Source organism: Hylaeus anthracinus, unplaced genomic scaffold (genome assembly GCF_026225885.1).
Source record: "Hylaeus anthracinus isolate JK02 unplaced genomic scaffold, UHH_iyHylAnth1.0_haploid 0, whole genome shotgun sequence".
Classification (NCBI taxonomy): domain Eukaryota; kingdom Metazoa; phylum Arthropoda; class Insecta; order Hymenoptera; family Colletidae; genus Hylaeus; species Hylaeus anthracinus.
The window spans coordinates 6619805-6642814 of NW_026533254.1; the positions used below are offsets into that span (position 1 = coordinate 6619805).

Below are 23010 nucleotides of genomic sequence, written 5' to 3' on the forward strand. Positions count from 1 at the left end.
ATATCAGACAATCGCAGCACGTGTTGCTAATGGAAAACAAAATATTTGCATCCGTCGAGCAAAGAATACGTGAAAGGATTTACAGACTAAAGTATGTATCCTGTCGAATTTGATTAGGTGCTTTTGGGTAACAGTTAAATGTTTGAAAAATGGCACACCGGTCCTCGAAAAAAATTCCCAAAGATTGGCTTACTTTTAAGCCTGTCACTCACATGTTGCAACCTCTTTAATTCGTCACTGTGATGGTTTAAAAAAGTAATACGAAAACAATGGCATGTCGTGCAGATACACAAGAGGAGCTAATTAAAGAATATTTTACTAAGGAAACTTATTACCGAATTCAGTCAATTATCTATGTCACGCTACGAAAGAATTCAGACTCACTGTGCGTGGGCTTCATTCAAATTCCATATCGAGTAAAAAGTACGACAATAAGGCGACGCGAAAGTGAAAGCTCACGTTTCGACATCGTTTTTCGTCGCGTGAGTTCCACGTTGCACGACTTCGCATTAGGGCTGAGAGCACAGGAATAGTTTACCATTTGAAAATTAGATACTTCAGCTAAACTGGGAATATTTGAGTAGTCTAGCAACTCGATTGGAGTAGCGTTAGGAAAATAGTTCAATGACCCTCAGAGATTAAAAGTAGGATAACCTACTAAATGTAGGATAACCAAGGTGAAACGGTTTTACTGCTTTAAATTTTCAAACTTTGGCAAATTCTCATACTCGAAGGCTTCGGTTAACTCAAATGTCTCGGTGCAAATCTTCCTACTCTCTGCAACATCCGAAAAAGTTATTTTCAAGGATTAACGAATAGCATCTTCTCAGGGTAAGGACTTGCACGCAGTCCCAACCCTAACTCGCATTCCTCGTCAATCGATCGACAAAGGCAACGAAAGAAAGGCGCAGTCGGATCGTTTTAATCGTAACAAATCTTAGCCAGCCGACGACTTCGACTTCCTCCTTTCCAGCGCGGGACCGAGAGCGTGTCGCTTGGAAATGGCTCCACCTTTCCGAACGAGCGTCCTTGAGGGGCCCCGTTGCACCGAGAAAGGTGATGAAAACCGGCCAGTCACGTGTACCATGCCGGTGCGAGCGGCCGTCCGCCCTGCTATGACACGTTCCACTAGTTCTCTAACGAACACCCGTCGTGGCAAGAGCGTCTGCGAAATGGGACGCCACGGTAAAACGGGATCTCTTTAAAAAATCCACGGTGGTGCTTTGAAGTCACAAGAAAAAGTGGCAAAATTAACAAAATTAACTTTCAAAGTTAAACTGTTCTACTTGAAACCTTCGACCGCGTGTTACTTACTTTTATAGAGGCTTTCCCAAGTGAAATTATCTGTGTTTGTGATGGTTAAGTGGTTTTGAACATGGTAGTAACCATGGTGTACCAGGATACACTCTATTCGTTTTATTAGGGCTATTGAACTTGGGTTCTTCTTATTGAGCTGACTTGACAGACAAAGATGGGCAAAATTTACGCCTAAATAAACATTTCGGATAACGAGTGACACGCATACAACTGATAAATGCAATACAGGCTAAAGTCGACTGCTTCTCATCCCCCACTGGCTGGATGTTGATAAGAATTCAAATTACAGAATTTAATCATTTTTCACGTTGGACAAATAAAAGCGTCTTTAAATGGTTGCTTAAAGAAGACCTGCAGATTAGCCTTTACAACTACACATATTTGGCCCTCTAAGTCTCCAATCGTTCTTAGGGTACGTTTTCCCGTCACGGAAATGGGATACCGCCAATGGTGATCTAGTGGTCCACACGTGACGTATCGCTAATGCGTTTCGAATCGATCCGTCACGCGATCCGCGAATAACCGCTCAAAGTCACTGCTAGAACCGCGAGAGAAAGTGGAAACACGTGGAAGAGACTTCCTCGATCGGAATTGACCAAGTCGACTCGTGCTCCAGGCTTGATTAAGCCGTTATCAATAATCCAAGCGCGGAGGATGATTCGGACAGGCGTAAGAGCGATTAATATTGTCTCCCCACGAGTCGATATCTGCGCGAAGGAATTTCACGATTCCGTCACGTTGCTTTTCGCGGATTAAAAGCCCGCTGGCGGAGTGAAATCGGTCACATTCGAAACGAGCACGTCGTCGAAGTGCTCCGCAACGAGTGGACGTGCGCGAACGCGAAAAGTTGAGTATCCTCGAGTCTCGGAAGAGTAAGGTCGGTCAATTACAGCTATTCAACGACGCACGAGAAACCCTGGCGAACGATAATCGTCCGACGGAATCGCCGACCGCTACGGAAACGGGGAGAAAGGTACTCTTTTATTCCGTGCAGCGTGTTATCAATGTGTTTGGTAGCTTAAAAAGACGTTTCCGACGGAGTGACTCCAGGGGAAACCGACACTAGCTGAGCTCGACGTTTCGTTGTCGGTTGGAGCAAGTTTCAGAGGTGAATCATACAAAATTGATACAGAGTTTACTCGTTAAACATTTTTACCATTTATGTTTTAGCTCTATTCTCTTTTGGTTCGATCATTTTACACGATTAAAAAAAAAATAGTAATGATAATATCGAAGTGTAAGAACAGAATTGATATGAAAAAACGTATGAAAACAAGACGAAGCGTGGTAGATTTGCATTGCCTCTTCATAGCAGGAAGTAAATAATAGCATGTAAAACCGTATATGCTTAATGGACATTACAACACAGAAGAAACGTGCAGTTAGAAGGCCGTTAACGTTTCGACCACGTGGCGCAATACAACACGCGCGATCGTGTAGAAGCGTACATACCGTGTTGTACGAATACGTGACATTGGTAGAATCACAAGTTGAATACCACGAGCCTTTGCATTTTATGTAGAGGAAATTTAAGAAAAAAAATAATGCATTTTTCAATTATGAGAAAAGTTAACGTTAATGTAATGTTATTTGTTTTATTTAGTTAAATAAGAACTATATTGGTTTACATTTGTTTGCATTTTTCTCTCCATAAAATGCAAATTCGTCCGACCTCACGTACTCGCATAAGTTATGTACACGCTTGCGCGTGTTTTATTATTTATCGCTCCGAAGAGGACGACGCTCCACATGGTCGAAACGTAATCGACTCGACGAAGAGCACGTTTCTCTGTCGTCGCACTAATATCCTATTAGCATACTTGATTCCACAACATATCATCTGATAATTACTCGAACAAGAATAAAAACACAATATTTATTATTATATATTAACATGAAAGCAGAACCATGCACATTTAAATATACGAATGAGACAAAAATAAATTTATAAATTAGAAAGTACCATAATATTGACGAAAACGTTCTCCAGACTCACGATTGATAACTGACGAAGAGTTTCAAAACCGAGTTTCCCTCGAATCGAGATATTTCGTTGAAGTTAGGCGCCGCTAACTATAAATCGGATACACGTCGGAAACACGGTGCCTCGTTACTCGAGCCAGTTACTTCCGCGAGACGGACATAGCAATCCAATTCTCGATGGAAGCTAATGCATCGTGCACCGAGCGAATACAGAAACGCCACAGCTCAGTTTGTTGCTAGGTTGCAAGTCATTACTACGAGTCGGTGGTACTCCAGTGACCCGTGAATGTTTGTCGACCGTTCACCGACTGTTCACGAGGGAAAGGCGTGGCCCCCTACGGTCCCGCATTCCCGTATTATTGCAATTTGAGTCAATGGAATCGGGCGAATTTCTGCAAATTCACAGGAATTCCCGTCAACATTCGCGAGTGGGAATCACGGCACTCGACGAGTCAAGTCGAGCAACTAATTCTACTCGAAATATATCTGAAAAAACTAAAAAATATTTTTGGTACTTGTTTCAGATGATGCGGAAAGGACTCAATCCCTCAAAGCTCTTGCTGAGTGCAGCGCTATTAGCGACCTGCGCGTCGCTCGTTACATCGTCGTCTCTGAATAGGGAAAGGCGGCACCTCGGCAGCGAGGAATCTAGTCATCGACCAAGTAGTGCCCACACACCGTCGAGTCGGAGTTTCAAGTCATCGACCAGCAGGAGCAACGAGATAACTACAGAACCCGGAAGGAAAGTGTCGCACCGACTAATTGGAGGACACTTGAGAACCACTACTAACCGAGAACCATACGAAGCGCTCTGGGACGACGGGATTCTTCTCTCGTCGGCCGGAAACGGTCGCGAATCCAAGCCTAGTCGCAAGGACGAGGACGACGAGAAGAAGACCCTCTCGCAGCAAGTGAAAGAGGGAAAGTACGGGCTTATACAGAACGAGATCTACAGAAATCGACCGAAACGGCCAGGTATAATCAGTTACACGAGCAATCCCGAGGTGCCCAAGGACACCCTCGATAATTTGGGTGGTCTCGATGAGGACGAGATCTGGCTGGCAGAGAACCACGTACTCGTCCTCAGAGGCGGGAAATTTCCTGGTCATGAAACCACGCAGGGCAGCGGGGACGGCGAGACGACCTGGCCACCAATCGACGACTACAAAGCGCCCAGAAGACAGGTTAAGATACCCTCTAAGCCCAAAGTACCGCCGCCCTTTCCGGTTCAACTCACGGAGGGTGGACCCATACAGATCATCGGGCCGAACGGGACCAAGGAGATCGGAAATGGGACCGTGGACTTCAAGAAGGACCCACTGTTCGCGAAGGGACTGTTATCAGAGGACGGCCCACTCTTTGCCATTATATCGAATGGAACCATCGTAATGTCCAACGAGGACACGGAAAACATCACTTCCAGAGACAATGGAGTGAACTCTGATGTTCCGCCGGGCAATCTTCCGCCATTTTATCACGCCATACCACCAGGAGCCGTGTTTCTACCGCCGCCCAGTAATCAAACGGATTACGATGAGGAAGATCAATCTATTTACTATCCGCCGCCGTACAGCTTCCAGTATCAGCAGGACAACACAACCGCGGTACCACCTGGTCCTCTGGTCCCTGGAATCATCCTACCACCCCCGCCAGACTTCTTTTCCCCTCTAGAAGACAAGAAGACCACCAAGAAGTACACCAAACGCCCTGGAACCACCCCGTTACCAAGATCCAGACCGACGTATCTGCCACCAAGGAAACTCACCACTAAAAGATACAAGAGTACCACCATCGTGCCGGTCACCAAGCCAAGAACGATCGACGATGCATCAAACAACCTAAAACGTCGAACGACACTCAAGAACGCGACTCGTAATTCCACAGCCAGCACTCTGAGAACTGTTCCGTACACGCAAACCACAACGCTCGCACCTGAGAAGCCAACGACTCTGGACAATCCCGAGTTCTACAGCCTAGGTCCCATCACGGAGAACCGCGTGACCAACCAGGAGAACGTTCCCGAGAAGAACGAAGCCTGGTCAGGCCTGGTAACCAGTAAGACGATTCCTATAATGAGTTACTATACCACATCCACGCAGTCCACCTTGGAGAAGCCCGTGGAAGTAACGCCAGCCTCCATAAGAAGCATCGTCACCACTGGTAACCCAGAACGATCGCCCAGCCAAGCCTCCTACTACTTTTACGAGGAATCGAACGGCGAACCCACCGTCACCACCGATCCGATTTATTACAAAACCACGACGGAGTCGCCTTTCTACGAGACCGTGACCCAGCCGCGTCCCGTGGAGAAGAAAAAACAGTACTACAGCGTCGAGACCGTTCCGTCGCAGGAAACCTCGAAGGACTACAGTTTGAAGTACGTCGACTCGGTGGTGAAAAACTCCGAACCAGTCCGCTACAGCGACTCAACGGTCACGCGATCCTCGTCGAGGTACGAGAGCGGCTCGACCAGGACTCAGGGTCAACGAATGCTCCCAGATCGCGCGCCTCTTTACTATCAAACCATATCTGCCCGCCCAGTCCAGCCTTATTACACCACGCCTAGGCCGCAGACCTACTACAGGCCTGACAAACCGAAACCTATCTACCAATATAGCTTCCAAGCGGCTGACTACTCGAAACGCGGCAATCAGAGAACCAACTATGCACAGCAACCGCAAAACCTTCCTTACAACGATTATCCAGAAGTGAAGGCCCCTGGTTACAACGAGCATCGATTCGATTACGAGCAGACCGAGTCCACCCAAAAGAGATTGAGACCAGAGAGCCTACCCTACAAAATCCAGCAGCCAGTTTACCCCTCGACGACTGCCAACTCGATGATAAACACCACTCCCAATCCCCATCTCACTTATTACACCCACCAGGACGAGAAGCTCCTGGACGACGTCACGAAGGAATACTTCACGATCTTCGGCAAGAAACTGCCGCACAAAGGTATGCCCAGCACCACTCCGATTTACGTGAAGTCGACCACGGAGAGGCCAGAATACGAGACGAACAGGTACGTCGAGAACGACTACAACAACGCAGAGGCACCCGTCTTCAAGACACCTAACGTGAAAGTGCACTATGGCGACCAGTCGCAGAAACCGTATTCCCTTAAAGATGACATTCTCGTAAACTACAGACAGCCTCTGCCTCCTATCGATCCGGACAGCGAGTTCATCACGGTGGTCGACCCTAATCGACAACAACCACCTAATTACAGGGTACCAGAACGAGACAGGGAGCCCCTGGCGCCTCTTCGAGCCTACGCGCCTCAACCCCTGGTGAACCCAGCGCATGGACCGTCGACGAATTATGTGCCTATAGCAGACTCTCCAGAGGAGCTCGACGAATCCTACCCACAATTGCCAATTTCTCTGGAGGATGATATAAAAGTCAACTATCGTGATCCACGACCCACCATCGATCCAGACGCGGAATTCATCGATCCTCTTCCCGTGCCAGAAAACAATCAGCCAGGGAAGCCAAAGGCCTACTTCGCATACAGATTGCCAGGCGATGGAGGTCATTTTTACTTCTTGACGCCCCAGGCCGTCGCCCAGAGGCCTGAGCGGAACACGGGGCACCTTTACTCGAAATCGAGGGGCACGAGACTGCTGAGACGTCGACGGCGACCTGGCAACGTTTGATCCTCCCACGCCATATAACCATTTAGGATTTACGAAGAAGACGTTCGTCGAGAGAGACGTATCGTTAGGATATTATTTATACGTGTAAATATTATACTCAACAGGGTTGGAAACGTTTTTAACCAGGTGACGAATAACGTTTCGGAAGTCCTTCAAGTGAATAAAGCTGTTCGAATAAACTGCTTTATCTATACAATTATCTAGTTCAACAATCGCTCGAATAAAAATGTTTTGTCTAGATAAAGATTGACTCGAATAAAAATGTTTTACCTGGATAATTATCTCGATAAAGATTTATTCGAATAACTTCCAACTCTGATATGCATCGACTAGAGTAGATGATTGTCAACGCCTTGCTTGCGTTATGAATGCTTAATTTATATGCGATCCTAACTACCCCCCCCCCTACCCCCCACGAGCTTCAGATTACCGATGCAGACGCGAGATACTCGTTCGCGTGCGACGATAGGTGTGTTACGCGGTTATGAGCGATACTCCGTCGCGTACTTGCGCATTGTCTGTGATTAATGGTCGAGGTGAACGCGTACATGTACATAGTTAATGATTAACGATAGCGATAAGTCGTTCGTAGGTTGCACTGGCGGTCATTTTTTGTAGATCGTCGGTGCGAAATATAACGCGTCGTTCGATAAGCGTTAAATGGAGATTTCAAGCATGAAATTCTTCCAGAACTAGCGTTAAACTTTCGAAATACGGAGGAATACAGTCGCGTGGTCGAAACGAAATTAACTGACCACTGAAGGTCACCGAAGCATCTCCCACCGCTCTATGCTATCGGTACAACCTTCGAAATGGCCGATAATTCTCCGAGTGACGATTAAAGATACCCATTCGAACAGTAAGAATAGAGTAGCGTTATATAATTAAAATGTAATTCATTGGCCGCTCAAGGTCAACTCTCATCAGACGTCGTGCCAGACGCGATACCCACTTTCACGCCAGGCCATCTTGCCTCCTTATTTGAGAGACAAAGAGAATGTGCCTGCAGAATCGAGTTGCGCAGTAACTAATTATCTTTTCATTACTGACTCCTTCTGGTCAATGGAGATTATTAAAAAACAAAGTCGAACGCCCATAGGGGTCAATGACATCGGAAGAGTTAACGCTGTAAACATATCCGGTTGAGAGACTTAGTATTAGGAAAAACATCGAAACTCGAATGTAATATCGTTAGTAGTGACATTTGATAGTGATTATTATTTTGTGTTAAATCTCTACTACTGCTATGTAAATTGTATCGATCAATTGCGAAACTGTACTACCGTTTGTTATAAAATCGTTCACGTAAAATAGTGTAAATATATACGTAGACCATTTTCAATGCTCTATTAAATATGTAAGACGTTATTGTTATTATACGATTAAACTAGTTTTGTAAAAGAAACTGAATCTTTTTAAAAGATGCATGACCTCCAATGTAATGCCAATTTATCCTTGAAAGTTCAGTTATTTAAATTTGAAAATAAAATAAATAAATAAACAGTAAACTCCATCGTTTCAACTACCTGTTATACCTTGTGCACGTATGGAATATAAACAAATATACGCATCGTAGTGTAGTCGATCGATAAAAAAAAAAGAAAAACAACATGCACGGAATGCAGACTTACCGGTGTCGATTTCTTGCGTCTGTGTTGGATCGGGTAAGGGATCGTCGTGCAGTCGCAAATATACTTCTATTGCACATTTCGCTGCTTTGAAATAAAATGGGTGAGCCCGAAGCACGTCCTCTAACCTTAAAAGACCCACGTAAGATCGCAAAGTCATCTTTCTCATACAGTAGGTATGAAAGTCGAATTGATCTTCTATGATTTCAGAAAAATGCTGTAACCGATAGAACGCGTTTATGAGCGCGTTACAGTGCGTTAGTAATCTTAGCAATTATACGTTACGCAACTCACCCTATCAACCTCGTGACATTTTTTTAACGCTTCTCCGTATTTCCCGAGGCGCTTGTAAGCATTGGCTGCTTCCGTTTGAATCCACATACACTGCATTTCGTTTAGATTCTCCATAGCTAAAACGCCTTCTCTTGTAAACTTTTCACACGTCTCTTCTGCTTCCTTGATAAGATTTGCGCGTAACATGTACTTGGCACATTTAGAATTAATATATCGATCCGCAGTATCTAAGCCTTGTGCTTCGTCCAACCACTTATAAGCTTCTTGAACATTACCAGCATGCTGGTAAGAATAAATGTACACGTAAAAATATAGGCATCCAAAAATGATTTCTATAGTTGACACAAACTATCGTAAATAACATCGAACAGATCTAACCTTATAAATGCGACCTTTGGTAACAAAAAGTTCTATAAGCGTAGGAGTATGTTCTATGGCAGCATCGATTTCGTGCAGTGCTTTTTCCGTAAGTCCAAGATGATCATAATGTTGTGCTAAATAGTAATAAGTCCACAGTAACGCGGAAGCCGGTTCTCGTGGATTATCTTTCTCTTCGTCGCTAAAATGCCCATGAGCTTTCAATGCCTCCTTGTATTGCAAAACCAAAGACAGTATAACGAAAGCTTTGTTCTGATCGGTATACAGAGAACGAAGATTTACGAACAGAGGTGGCACACCTTTATGAAGGCCTGCAACGCGAATAAATTGTTAATTAACAACAGCGAGTACTTTAGCACTCTTTATAAAAATAATGTACATATATATTACCTTTTCGTAAATATCGATCAACTAATGCTTTAAATTCAGGTCCTGAAGCGTAATTTAATTGTAAACGACGCGGCGCTAGCGCTCGAGGAAACAGTTCTTCGTATCTTTGGAGCATAGCTAACGTTTCTTCAGGTTTATCGTGTCTTTCAGCCTTTGCTAGCCTAACATAATACATTGTATTTTCAGGATTTATATTTAAAAGATCCTTATAAACCTGTACCGCTGCTGGGTATTGTTTTAATTGAAGTCTTAATTTACCTACAGTAAGAGATTGGAGATTATATATAGTATCTACTTCATTAAAACTAATTAGATAAATCAAAAAAATTCACCGTATGTTTCTTTTACAGTAACTTTATCACAAATTTGATCACTGTATTTGTCAAGGTGCTTCAGAGCTTGTTCACACTCCCCTGATTCTTGGATAACCATGTTCTGGTATAACAGCAACTCACTATGTTCGCAATCATAACAAATCTGCACATTTTATGAATATTCCTATTATATACTATCATAAATAATATTTAGCTGTAATTTATAATGTTAATATCCTTACAAGTAACGAAACAAGGTACTGAGTTATTTGCATATTTTTTTTAAATTAAGTAAAGTTTCACATTTAAAAGAAATATATAAAATTGAGAAACATACCATAGGAGAATTTCTAAAAGTGTCTAAAATTTTGAGGGCCATTTCGTAGTCCTTTAATAAATGATATGAGATGGCGAAACCAATCCATGATGCACGCTGTGTGGGACGTAACATAAATAATTGATATCTTGTGTCCTAAAACAAAATAATTATATTTTTGATTAATTATTTGAATATAATACACTATGCAACTAATGGTCACAAGTTTATTTGAATATCATTAATAATAACAAATTACATATGATCATTATTACATCACTGTTATACTTCATTAATTGCTCATTCTGATAAAGGCTGCTCTATTATACTATACAACAAATACAGACAAAACACTATTACTCAAACACTTACCTTATAACCCTCCAGATCTCTCATTTGAATTTGAAGCAATGATAAATCCCTAAGAATTTGTATATTATCCTTGTCCCATTTAAGAGCATTTCTATAACACTTAATGGCCTCATCATATTTCTTATCCGAGCGCTGTAGAAGTCCGTAAACATGCCAACAAACATGAGACTGCAAATCATTCCTGAGACCACGTCGAACATGATCGTATGCTTCTTCTTTGCGACCTAAGCAGTTCAGAGTTAGACCTTTCATTGCCAAGGTCTCTCCATGTTCGCTAAATTTAGGGTTGGATAAAATTTGCTTTGCAAACTTTATCCCATTTTTATACTGTTTGTGTTCATAACACTTCTGTAAAAAACATAGATACGTTTCACTGGATAAAGCTTTTTCATGAATACGGTGCAGTGTTTTTATTTCACGATAAGTGCAAAAAATTTCAAGCTGATACACCTATATATTTCGGTATCTAGGTAATGTATAGTCAGATAAACTGGAGTGGTCGAACGTTGCGTGCAACGTTCACGAAATCGCGGTTTCGTTCGCAATATTCGCGAAACAATCGCGATTCATGGTTGCCAGTGAAATTTTTGCAGTTTTTCGAAGAGTGCTTCATCATTAGAACATGATGAATACTCCTATTAGCCGGAGAGTGGGGTCCAAAACAGAGTATTTTGATTGCATGTTACTCACCAGAATTCGCTTAAACAAGGCATTTTCTTTGGGTGGCAAGGGATTGCTGGAGGGCATTTTTGTATAAATACAAAAATATAGGGCCTTTTCCACCCGGTAAACTTAATTTTCACCACAAAACCTCGTGGCCACAAACGAAGAAGTCGATCCTCGATCACGTGATTATATGCGACAATGCTGTTCCGGCGGAAGTTCTACATTCACGGTGCCGCACTTTTTAATATAATTTCGTAGCTTTTTGGATATTCGTTAGCAACAACGACCTACTCTTTGCGCACGCCGCCGTTTATATTCCATTCGCCACGATACGTTCGATGATTTTACCTTTTTCGGAATTGCATGGAGTACATGTTTGCAAGTAATGATAACTAACGATATTTAAGGGGCATCCCTATGGAAACGCGAACGTTACAAGGAAACCTGAATTACTTGAATTATATGTAAGTTTGCAAAACGTCCAACAGCCTACAATGTACAAACATTGTCTGTTAACTTTGCGCACAGTTTTCGTTTCACACGAGCTTGCAAATATGTTTTCAATGTCGCAATGAACAAAAGTCGACACTAATCATTCGTTTTAGTAAGCTCCAATTTGGTGCCATTTTCAAAGCATGAACTTGATCTTCTATTATCTTTATACATTTTTACTATTTTCTTATATTCAGTATTTTGTAAAAGCTCATAAACAGAATAAATAAATGTATTAAAGAAAAACTGATAGCACCCAATCACTAAATTATAACACTGAATTTAGTGGCGCCATCGCTGGTTAAACGCCCAAGTTTGTAGTAAAAATAGTTCCCATTACTTTTTTAAGATAGCGTCACTAACTAAAGGATCGACAATTATTGATAAATTTAAATATGTAAAAGCAAATAAGTGTCCAAATAATGTATTAAAATAGATATCGTAGTGTTATGAAGAAATAAAGAATAATTGATCAAAAAAATATCGGAGGTGCCATCTTAAAGAAACAGCGGGAACTATTTTCGCTACAAACTTGGACGATCTTCTACCGATGACGCCACTATGTATTGATCTAATTTTAGAATCAAATTGGCTTGTTTGTATATCCGCGTGTACTGTGCGGATCTCCATGTAGTAATTTAATAAATTATTACAATTCTTTTATACGTTAAAATATGTTATATAAAACTAGCAACGTGTATTTTCTTAATGTAATTTGAATGAGTACTAAAAGATTACAATCTTTATGCGAAAGAAGTGTATTTTTGAGGTTACCATTCGTTACTCTATATGAAGTTATAAAAATAAAGTTTTATTGAATCTTTATCAAAGTGTTTTATTTATGAAATAAATTTTAAATTATTTGTGCTTAAATACGAATATGTCATTAATCTGTGGAAAATTATGTTCCTGTATTTTGTATGAACATTTCGGGCATATTGTACAAACTGTAGGGGATGATTTATTTAAATATGGTACAAAACCATACAGCTTAATTCGTCACACAACACATCTTCCTTTATCAAAAGTATGTTTGAACATATTCAATTTATATAATTTATATTCTATTGAAGTTACATAGACATGATTTTATCTTCAGATCAAAGAAGCATTATGTGTTTTAATAAAGTATGATTTAGTCACACATCGTCAAACAGAAAGGGGAATGGAGTATTCTTTAGCTTATGAAAAGGTCCTAATGATCCTCCGTTATCCAAGGTAATATATTATTTATCTATATACCATAAATGATACCACAAATGATAACTGTACTTGTTAAATGATACTTCTAAATATTAGATATTTTCATTTTAATAGGTATATGTTCTTTGTAAAAACAGTTTGTGGAGACCAAGCTGAAATGATGTTTGAAGAAGTATTAAAACATGGATATATATCAGCTTCCGAATTAATCATAAAAACATACGGAAGAATTGAAGAATTGCCTTGTATGTAATTTGAATTTTATAGTCAAACTAATTTTTATTAATTTAATAATTTGTTTTTATCTGTAGCTAACGTGCAGCCATCGGTAGTAGTTTTACATGAAAAATTTGAATTACTAGTTAAAAATCAGTTTCTGATGCGTAGTTTGTATTGTGAAACAACTGAAGAAATTGCTAAAGAGAAGCCTGACTTTAGAATTCCAGATCTTAATTTAGCTGCAATTACACAGCGATTAGGAGGAGATAACGTTGATGCCGGGGATAGTAAAATGTATTGGAAAGCCAATTTTGATCGTTTTAGTCAAGACCTTAGGTAAGATTTACAAATGCTTCGATAAATGTAAGACAAGTAAGGAACTTGCAATGTAATCTATAGGGATCAAATTATTGTATCAGCTATGCGCAATAGACTTGACGAAAATGCGGCAGAGTTGATGAGGCAGTTATTGTTCCTTATGTATTTACGAACAGCATCATGGGCAGATACATCCAATCCGATACCTCTTAGTGAAATAAAAGACGTAATTAGAAAGATTAATTACCCAGTTCTTACACAGTACCTAGATCAATATTTACGTCTTATCGGTAGGCATCATAGGTGTATATGTATATATAATAAAAGCTTTCGTAAACAATGAAGTATACAGTATTTGATGAGCCAATTGTTCTAGAGGAAGATACTAGTCATTTTTTAAAACGAGTCGGGGACTCGGGTGGGGGTCAGTATAGCGTAAACATGATGGAAGCTTTCAAGCAATTAGCGTGGACAACTTTAGAAAATATCGTTATGGAACGATTCGGTACCAAAGCAGCTAGAATTTTTAGGTATACTATAAATTTTCACGCCATGTAGTTACTACAGGTTAGATCTAGACTTTTTTCCGGTATACAGGTTAGTACGCGATAGAAAATACATCGAACAGGAACGAATCCAACAGTTAGCCATGATTCCCGCCAAGGAAGCGAAATATTTGACGTACACCTTATTACAAGAGAATTACCTGCAGGTGCAGGAGATAAAGAAACCGGGAGTATCAACAGCGCCAATGAAAACGTTCTTTTTATTTCATATTGATTTGAACATGGTAGTTCGCATGGAGGTAGAACATTGTTATCAGGCACTGTACAATACTATGCAGAGGCGGGAATACGAAGTAACTAGTAATAAGCGAATGATAGATAAACAATTACGAATGCAGACTCTTACGAGTAATTTGAAGGAACACGGCGCCACTGAGGAACAATTGGCAGAAGTGGGTATATTTATTTTAGCCAGTGACGAAATAACTACATCCGAATTGTTTACAGATCGCGGAATTGATGACACCTTCCGAGAAACAACAGTTGGAGAAAGTTCAAAATACGATTAAGAAACTCGGCGTCACAGAATTGCAGATAGACGATACTCTATTTCTGTTAACAATGTATCTACGTTATCACTAAATAAAAACATATTATTTTATATACATGTCATAAACGATATTTTGTAACCCCTGTATCAACTCTTTAACTCAATGATTTAATCGAATTGATATCCGCCATTTTGGATGGTCTCTTTTTTTTTACACAAAAGAACAAGTACAGAAGGTTTCGTTCATTTATATAGTTATTTATTTATGTATAATAATGGTTACGCTTGTAAAATACAAACAACAAAGAATACCTAACTTTCAAATTATTATAATAAATATAATCATATATCTATGTTTATAATAGTGCTGCTCTCTATGTGATACAGTGCAATTGATGTCACTATCTAGTAGGGAAAATGATCTTGGAGTACACACCTTTAAACGGTTGCATCGTTGACAGACACTTTTGCGTAATTATACATTTTGATCTATGCGATATGAAGAATGTATGTTAGTCGATTAGAAACAAATTGTTAGAGTTATGAATCACAGCCAGCTCAAGATGCCTTATGGATCAGTAAATAAGTCGAACGTCGCAAATGCTATTACAATTATCTAAAAACTTAATTCCCGTTACAGAATGTTAGGACTGTAAACATCATTTTTGGTGTGCTGATAATGTTGTATGCTTTACTTCCAAGTATGATTTTCCCTTTGTTCCTATTACATATATGCGTTTGTTACGCTCGTCTTAACACTACTGTACCGTTTACGAATACTTTATTAACCATGGATCAATTCAAAGCAGATAGCGTTAACAAGTAAAGGGTCACCGATCTTAAATATACAATATTTTGATTATACGCTATTGACACCAATTAATAACGTGTACTACGGTCAGTCGCAAGTAGTGATAAGACGATCGTGAGAATGTGATCGCATCCAAACATGCATTTGACTGATTTTATTCTCTCCCTCACTCTCTCACGCTCTCTTTCTCACACACACGTTCCTCCCATTTTCACAGTACTGGATAACTATGTACACTGCACGTACATACAAGTTTCTTCTAGAAATAACGTTGTATACCTAAAACTAAGATTGAATTTCGGTAAAGCGTTATTTTATTATATTTTTTTTTGTTCATACCATTAACAACAACGTACATGTAAATGAAGTGATTTCTTGGAATATTGAGATTGGATGTTAGTGTTCACCTTTTTTTTTTGCTTGTTACGTTAAATATACTATTAATATTAGTTTATGTATTCGTTTTACAATTTACTATTCTTACAGTTCGCATTTGCGCTGGTTGCGTATTTTTTTTTTTTAAGGGCCGATCAACTTACACAGCGAGTGCGTCGAGATTATCGTTTCTACAAAAGTAAGGAGAAAGGAAGGTGAGAGGGGAAACCGATGATCTACCGTTTGGATAATTACGGAGCAGCAATCCATGGAATGCAGAACTCAAATTATTATTAAAGCAAACACTGCGCAGAGTAATTTTAAACGGATGAAAAGTTCAACGAGGGAGACACGAGCCGAGCTTAACTACGTACGCGATTCATAATGCTTTCATGACTTGAGGGAAAGAAAATAAAGGAGAGGAGCAAATTGTTTTTCGAAGATTACAGAGATATGGCACAACAGGAAACGATGCGGATTTCGCTCGAAACGTTCACATCCTGGTTGAAGAAAGAATCGACTTCTTACTGTCCTAGAATGGAATTCAGTTAAATTAAATAAACAACGCGAATCAATTGCTAGAAGTTGGTTTTATTATTTAATTTTAATTTATTTAATCAACGTGTTCGGCGTTCTAGAATTCTAGAGTACGTGTATTTGAAGATCTAATGGAGTAATGCGGACACCCTTCGAGTGGTCTTCAACAGCCGGTTGACTCGATTCTTTCCTCGACCAGACCACAACGAATTTATCGTCATTATTTCCCTCATAGGAAATGACGAATGATACCGAGCAGATGATCTTTGGAGGGTGAAACTGGCGAAAGGGAAAGTGAATAAATCAAATCGTGAGACGTTCATTTTCGCAATTTTTCAACAAAAGGTTTTCCATTTTCTATTGTTTGAACACAACGTGAATGAATAAAAAGTGTCCGATTGCGTGTCGTTGAAATTTGAGTATTCGAGCACACGCACACGATCAGAAACTTTCGTGTCACCGTCGTCGTCGTCTGAACTGGCACGTACCACCTCTATTGCTACGTGTAATAAGGATAACCATTAAAAAAAAAAGGGGGGGGGGGAGAAGAGAAAAGAGAAATAATAGCAATAATAGCACTAAATAAAATTGAAGGCGGTAGTAATAATAATAATATTAAGGCTAGTTAATAGACGTAATAATGACCATGAAAATAAGAATATGCGATCGCATTTTAACATCGTTAAACCTACGGTGTCCTCGGGGGAGGTAATTACATTATTATATGCAGCTACGCGGATACATCACAATATAGTTACACTGTACATTAATAGTATTGACATGTGGTTTTTTCCTTTTTTTTTTCTTTTTGCATCGGGCCGTTCTGATCGATGAATACCGCCGAGGCAATTGTACAAATCCATGTATATACATAAAATAAATTATTATATCAACATTAAGCTATCCTATCTGCCGACGGCCGCGGTATTTGAACCGACCGGCCCGAAACACGGGCGCTGACGCATCGAGGATACTGGCTCTTTTTATAAAATTATATTAGGTACCTTGTATAGAATTGCACTGATTACAATATAAATAACAAATAAAAAAAAGAAATAAGAACGGTGAAAAAAGGAGAGACGCAAAAGTTATCGTGTTTCACGTCGAGCCAACTTCCGCCGCGACCCGGAACCGGATGGGCCATGCGCACACACTGTCCTCTGGCCCTCCGGCCCGCGAAAACGTTATTTGGCACATAAATATTATCACATCGAGCTCCCAATCTTTGCTGTCCGGTTTTTCGATACGTTCCTCGAACCACGAGACGTTACATGCGTTTAGCTACCGCGAGCTACGAAATTATTGACACTGATAAAAAGAATTTTTCTATTTTCCGACGAAAACATCGAAGGTTTAAATTCGAGATTGATGAAAGCGTGAGACAGTGACAATATGTTTTATAATTACGAGAGAAACTGTTAATAATTCCGTATGATTCTTTTACGTTTTAAAATTAATGACACGAAAACTTGAATTACGTACAGTTGTTCCTCGCTATAAGGCGAAATATTGGATATTGGTATGGGAAACACAAAGAGTGCTTGATAATCGAACTTCAAAGTAATGCTGCATGATAGAGCATGTTTTCTTCGTTTTCGATGTTTTCGATTATCGGTGCCAATAATTTAGCGACTCGCTGTATCGCTATTACGATCGGTACTCGCCCCTCCCCCCCTTTTTTCAGCACCGAGCCAACACGGTAAACAAAGTTAGCTTCGACCCCTCTCCGGGTAGAGTGCGAACGCAACTCGGAAAAATGTGGAAAAAACGTAACAGCGTGTTCCAGACATCGAAAACAAACATAACGTCTCATTAGAATTTCATCGTTTCGTTCGCACGTCGTTTCAATAAATAACGCTAATTCCCCGCCGTAATTTTATACAGTAACATTGTACTAAAAACTGACGTCGCGCGTGCCCTTATACAACTCTTCCCGTTCCCCTAACACTCTTTCCCTACGGTTTATTTCTTTGCATTCTGTTTCTCTTTTGAATATTCTCTTCGTCGTGTTTCATCCATCGCCCGCGTACACCTAGAAGGAATATTCGCGAAGCGATCCCACTCCCCCTTTTTGACCAAACTTTGTAAGTTACTAAAATGGTCGAAAATGGGGATATTTGCATTTTTTAATTTTTTTTTCGTTCTATAAACCTACGAAGTTTCAAGAAAATTGGGGAGTGATACTTTGCGAATGTTCCTTGTCAGAATCGTTTGAACCGAGTGTACACAAGCCGTCTCGATTAGTGATGGGGCCAATCTAATGACATACTCGTTAATATTTATAGGTATCAATTCAAAGCTATCGAAATAAGTAGTCATTAGGATTGGTAAAACGTAAATGTGCGATATTTCTTATGTATCGTGTATCGAATTGTATATTCGAACATCAAAGATCATTGAGACTTCAACAAAACAACGGCGACGTTGATATAGTATCACAGTTGGATATTGCTAGAATAAATTTGTGTAAATGTTTATTAAGATAATCATTCGAATAAAATTGTTTCGTTCCAAATCATTCATCCGAGTAACAAAGACGAACGAATAAATATTTATTCTTTATTATGTTTGCGATGTGTGTATGTATATGTATGTGATATGCGCGGAATGTGTGTGTTGTATGTGTGGTAGTCGTGAGATTTTTGTGGTGTTGTGATATCCGTATGCGTATAAAAACTGATATATATATATATATTGTAAATATGTAAACTATGCAGTCTCCTAGTAGAATGAAGAAATGAGAGCTACTGGACTGGCGGAACGGTCACCTAAGAATGAGCAGCAAACTGAGGAGGAGCGACAAGGGAAGACATCTTTATTATCAGCCAGTTGGCATTGACCGTAACACCATTGGCTTGTTTGATTTCTCATGGGAATTGTAAACAGTTATAAAACTTGATGTAATCGATACGTATCGATAAGACGATCGCGTGTCTCAAAAAATCTCAAACTGTTGGTAATCGTTCCTTTGACGATTTGATACAAGAGGATCGTTATCTAATATCAATGTATCGATAGCATCCAAACACACCTCGGCCCCATCACTAATCCCGAGTATCTCAACTCTGTCTCGGCTATGGTCAGAGCGAACTCAATGTCGAACCACTAAAGACCACTTCTCCAATTGCGAATCGAATCGTATCGTATCAACCTCTACCGTATAGTCGAGGGAACAAATATTGCGATCTTCTTCGGACAGTTTCGATAGGTCTATAAACCGATACCTTTTATTAGGTACAAACAAATGGGTCTCTTGGGTACACAGGGCAGAGATGGGCAAGAATTATTATATTAGGAATTCCGATGAAAGATAATCAGATGTCAGGTTTGACAAAATAAAGGCTTACCTGAATAATTTTTCAATCGAAAAATTATTCCAAGAAAATTGTGTCCATCTTTGCACGATGACCTACTGTTTACTACTCGCAGCATCGGAACACCCAAGTCTTAGTGCCCCAAAAAGCATTCCTCCAATTTATTCCTGAAATTGTTGGCACCCTGCAGTCAAGGTTGCTACCATCTTGGCACCCAGCAGGTTTCACGAGGTGATTACATTTTGTTCCGCCGACTATAAACTCGTGAAAAAATGGGATACATGAAACGATAGGGACAACCACTCGGTGGCATCTAGTGGCCCGTTGACTTCGATCCGATTGTAACCGTCGTTACGATTAGGGTGAATAAATTAATGTCGAAAATACTATAAGTACTATTAAGTGATTTAGATCGAACGAACGTGGTTACCTTGATGTGCAGGTGAATCGCTCGACAGCGACACCACCTGTCTCCTCTCGCTCTCTGTCCACCGGTCCTCGTGCGAATACCGGATATAGTGATTGCGTGTATACGGAAAAAGGACCGTCCGTCGTGCGGGACGCTGGATTGGACGATCTAAGGACTCACTCATGCTGTCCATTCTGCATCGCACGAGAGTCGATAAAGGCCTGATAGAGGTGGTCGAAAGTATCGCCTTATAGTCGAGGAGCAGTCCACCAGGTGCACGAGTTCCGATATAGCAGAGTTGGATAGTGGTTACTTTGCAATTTTTACGATGATCATTAAACATTGTTAGATTAATAGGTAAATATATATACTACGTTCGTAGAGTTCAAATCAATAATTTGTGTTATTTTGGAGCTAACCGTTACTTGTTGGCACGTTGACCCTGGCCTTTGTGTGGATCAGAACAGGTGGGATTCAAGATGCTCGTAGTTATTACATATCCAGAACGTGTGACCTCTATCTCTGCTTATGGGAAGAGTGAACGTGTTAATAATGGATTTCATTTCACACTGTCTCGACCAAACTCTCGCGTCAGGGAAAGTCGATAGCATGAATGAGCCTCGACGCGCGTGCTTCTCGCGCGCACACGCGGTGTACGCGCGCGGGATTCCCCGAGATGCGATTGAACGGATCAGCGTTTTTCTTTTTTTTCTGTTTTTTCACTCACTCTCTTTCTCTCTCTCTTTTTCTCGTTCATCTTCGATTCTCATCATCGACACGCCCGACCGGAATGGCGTACCGCTGGACACACACATACACACTAGAAGGAATAGGAACAAGACTTTTTTGGCCGCGCACCGTATCTCGCACGCACGTGCATACAATTACGTGTCACGATCGTCTCTCGATCGAACGTGTTTCGATCGAGCATCGGCGGGAGACTCCAATCGAATCGATCCTTCCGCGCGCGCACGTGACACACATGGCAGTCTTACGAAAAATCAGGTATGTGTATATATATAATGTGTGTATATATATATTTTATTTATTTATTTATTTATTTATGTATAATCCTATACTCGTGTTGCTTCCTGCTCCGTTCGAACAACAACCGCGCGTAGGGTTGTGCCTGATGTCCACTGAAGCCCTCCGCCCCCAGGAGTCTCTGCCAAGAGATAGACACAGAAATCTGGTGGACACGGAATCGTGAACAAGGGTTCGCTGACACGGACGGTATCCGAGAGCACATGAGTGACGGGGCAGCTTTCAGAGCAAAGGATCTTCCGCTTGCTCGTGTGAAAGAGCCCTCGTTCTCGGCACCGAGTCCCTACGAGTAACACTCAAGTGGACACCAGGTATCGGAACGTTACCTAACCACGCGACATCAGACCTTATCGTTCAGCGGATCGCGCCGCCTTGGTCGCGGTTTTGATTACACAGAAGAACAGAATACACCGTGTGTCCCTGCCCGGCTGGAAACGCCTCCGCCACCGTCCCGCCGCCGCTTCTTCCTTTTCTCTCGCGACAGCAAGCGGGATAATCGTCGACTCCGTTATCCTCCCGGCAATCTCACGTTCGCCGGTGTCCCGTGAAACTTCAGCCTCGGATAACGCCATAGGGTGGTCGGCCTAACGCACCAACACACTCGTCCCATGGCGCGACGCGAGGACGCCTAGAGCGGAATCCATCTGTGGTACGCGTTAGGCGATACGACGGCGGATCCAGGATGGAGGACCGCTCCGATTCGCGTCGTACGATGGCACAGAAATAAATCGTTATATCACAACCTCTCGAGCGAGGCTTCGAAGCGCTCGGTACGACTCCGAGATGAACGTTCTTCCTCGACGCGAGTCTTCGCGTTCAGCACGTAGGAAACGCGGCCGCGCGCCTCGTTTTTCGTTCTCGCCACTCGCGTTCCCGAGCATTTTCTAAGCTCGAGGACCTCGAGGACGCCTCCAGTTACCAGAACAACTCGTGGCCGAGTCGAGACGTTGACGCTGCTGAGGATGATGCTCCGGGTGGCCATGGCGGCTGACCCGGAGCCGCGGTTCAATCCTCGTCGTGATGCCGCGGACTGGCGTCGTAGCCACCGATGGAACCAGAGTTTTCTGGAGAGAAGTTCATCATGTCAGACGGCGACAGGCTATCCTGGGGATAGTAGAAGGATGGATGGTCCGAGCTGGGCCCTGCGCCACCTCCGTTCAACATCGTCGCAGGCGGGGAGACGGATGGACGGCCGGACGGGCCCGCGGATCCTGGATGGTGTTGTCCGCTTATGTCGGAGCCGACCGGCGACAGGAAACCCATCTCCGGGCCGCTGTCGCGACACCAGAGCTGCCTCATTTCCTGTCGTCGTTGTCGCATCAGCGACTTGTACTCGGAGATGCGCATCTTCTTCCCGTCCACGATGCACGTTCGCTTCGGTCGCGGCCTGTACCTGTAGTCCGGGTGCTTCTCCATGTGCAGCTTCGACAGCCGCGACTGCTCCTCGTAATAGGGCTGCTTTTCGGAGTTCGACATCGCCTTCCACCGAGCACCTGCAAGAAATTACGCGATAGGTCAATTTCGAGGAAGATGGAGTCCAAAGTAGAGGCTTCTTTGGGAATTAGTTCTGAAGAAACGACTTTTGCTTCTAAGAATGCTAAGATATTCGCGTGTATCTTAAAACCTAAGAAAATAAGTAGTAGCCATGTATACCCTCGATCATAAATATGTGGACACTTACTACCCTCAAGAAATAATTAACACGTTCCGTGCCGTGTGGGCACCAAATTAATACCTAGAAAAATTAATTTATTGCTATGTTGTGTTATTCATCTTAAACTGTGCACCTTGTACTTGATAATTACAATTTTGTAAAACAAAACAATACATATGTAAAGCGTGGGGTGTAACGCCCTACGTTAAGAGAATTTGATTTCTATCTTATATTTTCAAAATATATACTTTTTAAGCTTAT

The 23010-nt window shown here is 41.5% G+C and overlaps 4 protein-coding genes across 11 annotated transcripts in view; 2 read left to right on the forward strand and 2 right to left on the reverse strand.

The window, feature by feature from the left end:
• The window catches only part of LOC128895943 (uncharacterized), a 151656-nt gene extending 144419 nt beyond the window's left edge, over window positions 1–7237 (forward strand). For 2 of the 4 annotated variants that reach the window (XM_054158981.1, XM_054158991.1), the window contains one exon: window positions 3825–7237. In XM_054158981.1, coding sequence (XP_054014956.1) covers window positions 3825–6959 — 3135 coding nt within the window. In that variant the 3' untranslated portion in view covers window positions 6960–7237. Of the gene's footprint in view, window positions 1–2209; window positions 2426–3824 lie in introns of those variants that run through there. The other 2 variants (XM_054158999.1, XM_054159008.1) reach the window with 2 other exon arrangements.
• The window catches only part of LOC128895961 (N-alpha-acetyltransferase 15, NatA auxiliary subunit), a 49442-nt gene extending 37755 nt beyond the window's left edge, over window positions 1–11687 (reverse strand). Inside the window, exons 1-8 of one of the 2 annotated variants that reach the window (XM_054159022.1) lie at window positions 11342–11687; window positions 10652–10999; window positions 10301–10435; window positions 9982–10126; window positions 9650–9907; window positions 9260–9570; window positions 8882–9163; window positions 8591–8804 (exon numbers count right to left, since the gene is read on the reverse strand). In XM_054159022.1, coding sequence (XP_054014997.1) covers window positions 8591–8804; window positions 8882–9163; window positions 9260–9570; window positions 9650–9907; window positions 9982–10126; window positions 10301–10435; window positions 10652–10999; window positions 11342–11398 — 1750 coding nt within the window. In that variant the 5' untranslated portion in view covers window positions 11399–11687. The remainder of the gene's footprint in view (window positions 1–8590; window positions 8805–8881; window positions 9164–9259; window positions 9571–9649; window positions 9908–9981; window positions 10127–10300; window positions 10436–10651; window positions 11000–11341) is intronic. The other variant, XM_054159032.1, reaches the window with a different exon arrangement.
• A 689-nt stretch (window positions 11688–12376) lies between these two features.
• On the forward strand, window positions 12377–14723 carry LOC128894364 (DNA-directed RNA polymerase III subunit RPC3). The gene is made up of 8 exons (XM_054156049.1): window positions 12377–12836; window positions 12909–13027; window positions 13127–13257; window positions 13324–13567; window positions 13631–13839; window positions 13926–14079; window positions 14147–14507; window positions 14563–14723. The coding sequence occupies exons 1-8, from the start codon at window positions 12690–12692 to the stop codon at window positions 14695–14697; spliced, it is 1500 nt and encodes a 499-aa protein (XP_054012024.1). The 5' UTR covers window positions 12377–12689; the 3' UTR covers window positions 14698–14723.
• A 2188-nt stretch (window positions 14724–16911) lies between these two features.
• The window catches only part of LOC128894346 (transcription factor SOX-5), a 223547-nt gene continuing 217448 nt past the window's right edge, over window positions 16912–23010 (reverse strand). For all 4 annotated transcript variants that reach the window (XM_054156015.1, XM_054156037.1, XM_054156030.1 and 1 more), the window contains one exon: window positions 16912–22588. In XM_054156015.1, coding sequence (XP_054011990.1) covers window positions 22101–22588 — 488 coding nt within the window. In that variant the 3' untranslated portion in view covers window positions 16912–22100. The remainder of the gene's footprint in view (window positions 22589–23010) is intronic.

What these genes read in the sequence shown, in the direction of transcription:
- LOC128894364 (XM_054156049.1), top strand. Translation starts at nt 12,690, where the DNA reads ATGTCATTAATCTGTGGAAAATTATGTTCCTGTATTTTGTATGAACAT. An exon ending in AAGAATTGAAGAATTGCCTT is followed by an intron (nt 13,258 to 13,323) that starts GTATGTAATTTG and finishes TTTTATCTGTAG; the next exon opens with CTAACGTGCAGCCATCGGTA. An exon ending in AAAGCAGCTAGAATTTTTAG is followed by an intron (nt 14,080 to 14,146) that starts GTATACTATAAA and finishes TCCGGTATACAG; the next exon opens with GTTAGTACGCGATAGAAAAT.